The sequence below is a fragment of the Impatiens glandulifera genome, chromosome 7, assembly GCF_907164915.1.
Source record: "Impatiens glandulifera chromosome 7, dImpGla2.1, whole genome shotgun sequence".
NCBI lineage: Eukaryota > Viridiplantae > Streptophyta > Magnoliopsida > Ericales > Balsaminaceae > Impatiens > Impatiens glandulifera.
In genome coordinates, this window is record NC_061868.1 from 35,924,159 (window position 1) to 35,931,882 (window position 7,724).

At 33.5% G+C, this 7,724-nt stretch overlaps 1 protein-coding gene across 1 annotated transcript; it reads left to right on the forward strand.

Annotated features, from left to right (window-relative positions):
• Positions 1-370: 370 nt before the first annotated feature.
• LOC124946091 lies at positions 371-2,724 on the forward strand. The gene has a single exon (XM_047486656.1). It carries the CDS (start codon positions 580-582, stop codon positions 2,464-2,466), a length of 1,887 nt encoding a protein of 628 aa, XP_047342612.1. The 5' UTR covers positions 371-579; the 3' UTR covers positions 2,467-2,724.
• The last annotated feature ends 5,000 nt before the right edge of the window (positions 2,725-7,724 follow it).

A 7,724-nucleotide genomic window follows, 5' to 3' on the forward strand; every position in this document is an offset into this window, starting at 1 on the left:
CACGAAGAACGACAACAACTTTGGCTGAAGCTTCTTCTAATCCGGCTGATTCATTTTGTTTCATCTCTTTTTGCTAATCAGGTAAACATTCAAACTGAATGATGTTCTTGAAAGGTTGATTGGAGGCATCGGTTATGAACACCGATGCCGCTTGATGATTAGAAGTGTGATTACAGTTTGTTTCATTCAAATTTCAAGTATGTTTCCTTTGCTGCTGTAGTTATTTCCAATTGATTGAATGCTTGGCTGATATTTGTTAGATTTTGGCTGATAGATCTTTGATTAGGAGTAGTTAGGATTGAGGATAGGATTAGAAACCAGTCCCTTTTCTCTCTCTCTTTCTCTCTCATTTCAAATCTATGTTCATCACTCTCACCGGAGCAGCTTCCTCACTGGTCATTTCAATGTATAAGTTCTTATCACTAGAGAGATTTCTTCAATGCCGACTTTCTCTCCGATTCTAACTCCGTTCAACCTTTTCTCATCATTTTAGTTCTGTAACCGCTATTCTTACTTCACAGAGCTTAGATTTAGGTATAACTAAATGCAGCCGCCTCCAATGACAATTATATATTAGCAATGGCAGCGAGTTCAAACGGTGTCGGTGCTCAATTCGACCTGTGGATGAGAACGAAGGTCGCCTTGTCTCTTTCACAAAACAATCAGATATCCCAGTGGAATAAGAGTAAGAAGATTTGCTTTCCTGTAAAATGTAGACGAGAAGTTTGCTCGACTAAGTTCTGTCGCTCCGATTCGCTAGTCTCCATTAGGAGAAATGCTGGCTCCGAGAAATCAGAAGATTGGAGAGCTAGAATTCAAGCCGCATCTCCATCGTCCTTTGCTTCTCCTCACTTCAGACCTAGATTTCAGACTCCTTTGTCCAATAACAGTTTTAGTGGATTTTCCATCATTCCAGATAACCCTGTTAACCCTTTTCCAAATCCTAGATTTCAGTCTGTGTTTGCGGATCATGGAAGTTCATTCACGAGCTACGAATTCGGGATTCCTTTCACTTCGAATGATGTTCCAACAAACAATTTGATTTCTACTTCCACTTTAACTTACGAAGAAGATCCTCACGAAGACTGTGATTTCTCAGATGCAGTTTTGCAATACATAAACCAGATCCTTATGAAAGAAGATATGGAAGAGAAAACCTGCATGCTTCAAGAGTCTTTAGATCTTCAAGCTGCTGAGAAATCATTTTACGATGTCATTGGAAAGAAGTATCCACCATCGCCTCAAATCGATCGAGCCAACAATGGTGTTATTGATGGCTGTTTCCTTGACTCCCCAATAAGCCATCTTCAGTTATCAGATCTATATGGCGGTAACCAGTCTGTTTGGCAGTTCAATAAGGGAGTTGAAGAAGCAAACAAATTTCTTCCCAAAAGTAGTGAGTTGTTGATTAATTTTGCAGCCAACAAAACGCCGGTCAAGAAGGCTGCTGTTGACATTGTTCGAGATTTGACTGGTTCTGAAGAGGGCTTGCTGTCTCTTTCTGCTTACTCGAATACTGCTTTGGCTTCACTTGCTAGCCTCATGTCTGAAAAAAAGGAGGTATCTGAACCTGCAGTTGAAGCTCTTATTAACCTATCACAAAACTCAGATTTGTCTGCTAAAATGGTTTCAATGGGAATGATTAAAACTGTAATGGATATATTATACAAGCCAGATGCCTGCATTACAAGGTTGCTTGTTATGTTACTGGTTAATCTCACCCGTATAGATACTGGAATAGCTGCCTTACTTCAGGTTGATGATGAGAAGATGCATGGCCTGTATGTTATGAAGCTTGTGAGATCATTCTGCATTTCTACAGAGAAGAATGGTGATCCTTTTGAACATGTTGGTTCAATACTTGTGAATATATCACAGTGGGAAGCAAGAAAGAAACTTTTAGTGGACCCCAAGCGAGGACTTCTTAAGCAAATTACTAGGCAATTTGATTCAACAAATCTGTTGAGAAAGAAAGGGGTTTCTAGAACAATTCGTAATTGCTGTTTTGAAGCGGATAGTCAGATACAGAATTTACTCCTTATATCAGAATTTCTCTGGCCAACTCTACTTCTTCCTGTTGCTGGAAATAAGATTTACAGTGAAGAGGATACCTCAAAGATGCCACGTGAACTTGGGATTGTGCTCTCAATTGAGCGCGAACCAGTTGATGACCCCTTATCTTGTGCTAGTTCTGGTATGTTCTTGAACCTAAGTGCTGTTATGCTCCGGCTTTGTGAGCCTTTTCTGGATACAAATATGTCAAAGAGAGACAAAATTGACCCTGGCTACGCATTCTACAGCAGTCGTTTGGAACTAAAAAAATTGACTGCTATACATGCTTCGTCCGAAGAGGTTACTGAGTGGTTGAACAAAAAGAATAGTGTGCAAGACGCCGGAGGAGAGCATAGGGCCGGTTGGAGTTCTGTTTTTCTTTTGTTATGTTGCGTTTCCCTCAACTTCTGTTGAAGTTTCAAAGAGACCCCTGGGTCTCTTTTATTTTTAAATAAGCCTGACAACTTTAATTTCGAATTAATTTATTAATTCAAAATTAAAGTAGTCCCTGATCTTTTCCTGATGTCTTAATTGGACCCCTAAACTTTCTTTTCCTTTTATTTTAATTTAAAACTTTCAAAAAAAAAAAAAATTAAAAATACAATAAACTTAAGGTCCTGTTTGTTTCTCAAATTTTACAAACGACTTTAAAATGAGGATTCGGGCATTCAAATCACTTTCAAATTTTCTCAAATTTTCCCAAAAATTCCAAAATATTATTTTCTTCAAAAATAATTTTTCCCGAAATTATTAGGGCCCGTTTGGAAAAATGCCTATCTTTGCAATGTCATACCAAGGGTTCCATAACTCCGAAAATTCCAAACTTGATTCCTGTGAGCTTTTAATAATATTTTTGACTATCATATGAAATTTTTGGGATTTGGGGAATTATTTTTGAAAATGACTCATTTTAATGTGTTGTGTTCGGAGTTCTCTTTAACTCTGAAAATTTTAAACTGGGAAACACTTGGGACCTTAAGTTAATCCACTCTTTTCATTCCTCTGAGCCAAAGAATAAAATTCTAGTCCTCCAATCGAATTGTTATTCTCCTCATCTATCCTCATTTGATCTGTCTCGGGAATTCCGATTCCCGTTTTTCGTTGCCAAGGTTGCTCTATGCTTTGCAATGCTCTTCGATGCTTTTCAATGCTTCAATGCTTTTCAATACTTTGTCCTCTTCAAACACCTCATGAATAGGACTAGCCCCTTGCAAATGATTAAGATTTTCTCACACAAGCAAAAGAGTTCTGAACTCAGAACGAAAACGTAATAATCCTTCAAACATCATATGGCCAATTACTTAGGAGTAGAGACTGTCTGTAAAGACAGGCGTATAGGACATAGCGCCGTAGGCCTTTTCCTAATACGTAACCAAACACCGGACTCTTAAAATGAATCTCTGATTTTTCTTTTCTTTAGTTTCTTTGGGAAGTAAACTAAAGTGGCGACTCTCAAGTCAATTAGATCGATACATTTGCGAGTGCATCGATTTAAAACCTGTACGGGCCAATTCAATTCGAAAAAAAGGAGCGTATGCCAACCAAATTAAAAAAAAAGGGCACACGCGCCAGAAAATCGGAAGGGAAACGAAAATGAACGCGTACAGTTATCTTGAAAAATGGAATAAAATCATGAGAATGAGAACTCCAAAGGAGCGAGGGGACTACTTAATGGATATCATCGAAAAAACAAACAAAATAAAAATTGGAGACAAGAAGACGATAAAGAGGCAGAAACAAGCACAAAAAAGACTTAGTCCATACATCTCACCCTTTGGTCTACTTATTTACCTTCTTTGTAAATATAAACAAAAGAGACGCATGTTTGTATTATATTAACCCTTTTATCATGTAATATATTTGAGTTTTTATCAAAAACAGAATTAGAAAATAGATGTTGATTTCTTAAGATTAATATAAATGCATATGTATTGCACTGTACATGGTTTACAATTACTTAAAAACTCATATCCTCGCTGTCAATCATGCTCTCAATCGCAATTGGTCACTACACCCCATGAAGGAGAGATCCAACGATCAGACATTTTATGAGCCTAGAAATGGCAGAAGAAGGGCCAATGCCCGAGACATTCTTAGTGACCAAATTCAATTACATGACGAAATAACTCACGCTAATCACGAGTTCTTAGCTAACCAAGTTATATCGTCTACATCCTAGAACATGCCCACCTCCTCATTCTTTCCTAGCCAACCTATCCTAGTCATTTCTATCCCGTCAATCCTAACTCTCCTCCTGGCCCATAAACCTAAGAGGAGGTTTTGTTCTACAAAGATTGTTATGATGATTACGATAAGACTACTAAAGTGCAATAGGGGACTCGTGAAGGTGAGATAAATATGATAGAAATTCATAGAAGCCCAATACTAGTTTCCAATCAACCACCTTTAACTAAATATGAATAATAGATGAATCCAAGTGCAAGTCATGGAAGATAAGATGAAGACTCAATTAGACAAAATGGCCAAAGTAAAAGGCATTGATGAACACCATACTAGAAATCCACCGAAAGAGTAGTCATCCCAATTAGGGCTGCAAATGAGTCGAGCTCAAGCTTGCTGAAGCTCGAGCTCGACTCGATTAAGTATTTATTAGTTCGACTCGAACTCGAGCTCGAACGAGCTTATAAATTTGAGCTCGAGTTCGACTCGACTATATTACCTACAAGCTCGGCTCGACTCGAAAACTTGAACAAAAATTCAAGCTCAAATTCGAGCTCGAACTCGAACCAAATTTATTTATAAAATTAAAATATCAAACTTTTATACATATTAATAATTTAAAACATGATATTTCAAAATTAAAATATAAAACAATCATAAATATTTAAAATTTTAAAACATAATAATCCAAAACATTAAATCACCATTACTAATCAAAATTCTAAAACATAAAAATTCAAAAATTAAAGTACAAAACTATAAAAATTGTTTGAACATTCAATATATTAATCTTTTTAACTCATGTTCTTCAATCATAGCACATGTACAACTACCTACATTCAATAATATGAAATGTTTAATCTTAAAAATAATTAATATAAAAAATAAATGTTAAAATAAATTACTAAAATTTAACTTACTTTAAAAGGTAGATACCGACAACAAAATTTATTGATATGTCTTCTCTTTCTGAAAAAGTGAAAAATTAATTAAATAGGTGATAAAATTTAGTAGGTACCATAAGAATTTAATAATGAAAACTTATTTTAGTCTTCTTTTTCATTCCATTTATTAACTCAATATGTTTTCTATTAAATATTATTATATATATTTGAATTATTTGGGGTGCAAGTATAACAAGAATTCAAACATTATAGGAAGAATCTAACTTATAACAACAATTTATTATTATTTTTATATATTATAATAGATATTATTAATCTTATAAATTATTTTTTTCACTAAAGATATTATATATAATATATATATATTTTTTTTTTCTCTCCATATTATATATAATAAATCTATTAACTTTTTTTCTCTTTAAATATTATATATATTATACTTTTATTATATAAAATATATTAACATTTTTTTATCTCTTTCATTTTTATTTCTTTTTATACTAAACTAATTATTATATCTTAATATTATTTTTATTATACATAATATATTAACCCTTTATTATATCTTTGAATATTATATATAATATACTTTTATTATATATAATTTATTAAACTTTTTTTATTTCCGTTTTATTTTTATTTTTTTATAACCTGTCTTTTTTTTTATAAACAATCATTGTTATTTTATATATTCATCCGACCTATGTATAGAATAATCTAAGTCTAAGTTTATCCTAATACATGAAAAAAAGAATATATAAGCATAAATTTATTTTAATACATGAAAAAAAGATGAACAAGACTTACCTTACCAATGAGTTCACCAATAAAATAATTTTTTCCTTTCTTTGTTGCTGAATTTCCTTAAGGTAAAAAAAATCAAAGTTAAATAAAAAGCAAAAACAATAGTTATCATAAAAGTTAAAAAAAATTTAATTACCTGTAAGCCTCTGAATGAGAAGAGGAAAAAAAGAAGAAAATTAATAGATGAAGAGTGAAAAATATGTGAAGACTAAAGAATAAGAGATTATGAGTTAAAGAAATAGTGAAGAATGAATGAAGAAAAGATTAAGAGTGAAAGAACGGGGTGAAGAGTGAGCGAAAGAAATGATGAAGATGAAAGAGAAAATGAAGGAAGAATGAAAGAAGATTAGGTTATATAAGAATGAAAGAAGATTAGGTTATATAAGAATGAAAGAAGAGGAGATTAGGTTATATAAGAATAAAAGAAGAGGCTAGATGATTAATGAAGAAGATTAGGTTAGATAAGAATGAAAGAAGATGCTAGATGAAGAAGATTAGGTTAGATGAAGAGTCATAGATATGTTAGAAATTAGGGTTTTACTTATGGATTGTGGGCCTTCATATGGGCTTTTAAAAGAAAGAGAGGGAAAAAATATATTATTTGAGTTTTAATATTAAATAAATAAAAAATATATATATTATATACTTAGGCTCTAAAAAGTTCGACAAGCCATCGATCAAGCATTATATGAGCTCGAGCTCGACTCGAATTTTAAACGAGTCGGCTCGAGCTCGGTCAAAGTCAAGCTCAAGCTCAAGCCAAGCTTTGACCGAGCGACTTGCGAGTGGCTCACGAGTAGCTTGACTCATTTGCAGTCCTAATCCCAATAGGTGTCAAATTTCCGGCCATATCTAAGTATATTGGCAAAAGTGACCTATTTGTCTTTTTTAAAATGTACACATCGACAATGACTCTATTACAACTCAGAGATCTAACGGTGCTCCACTTGTTTCCCCAATACTTAGTCAACGCTACTCTCCAATGGTACTAGTAACAAAAAGTGATATATTTAGAAAGTATTGAAGAATTACTAGTAGTATTTATCGAGCGTTTCAACATGCATTTGAATCTCGAAAGACCCGAGAAAAGGTTGAAGAACATCAAGTAAGGGAAACAAAAAGTTTTTGATTTTCATAAATAGATGGAAAGTCGTAACAGAAATAATTGATTCGATGTCTAGGGAACAACGATAAATCGATATGATTTTTGAAAGCATAAATAATCGTTACTCTATGATTTGCGGTCAAAACATTCCAAAACATGAAAAAGCTTTTAAAATCTGGAAACAACATTGAAGATACAATCGAAAAAGAAAGAAATGAAAGTAAGGAGATCAAAGTTTATCAACCTGCGAACTGACTTTTGAAAAAGGAAAAAGTCGAAGTGCACTATATGATAACTACTTGGAAGGATCTATACCATAAAAGAAAGTCTCAATAAAGCACAACATATTAAGATGAACCTCCCAACATTACCCAATTCAACCCTAAAGGCATCTTGACCACCGAAATTCTTAGGTAACTTAGGTATGCTTTTAAGTCAAGTCATGACCCTTTTGCAAAAAAAAAGATCTGGTCAAGCCATTGACCACAAAAATCGACAAACCATTCTTAGGAAAATACGGAGTCTAGTGTAATTATCATCAAATGAAAGGCCACTCAACTAACAAATGTAGTCCCCTAAACACCTCTTCCAAGATTTGATTGATCAGAATATCATCGTCAAGATAGAGGTGACACAAATTCCGAAATCCGACTATCAAACTAATATGGTCATAATAG

Excerpts from the sequence above, each read along its gene's own strand:
- LOC124946091 (XM_047486656.1), top strand. The coding sequence starts at position 580 with ATGGCAGCGAGTTCAAACGGTGTCGGTGCTCAATTCGACCTGTGGATG.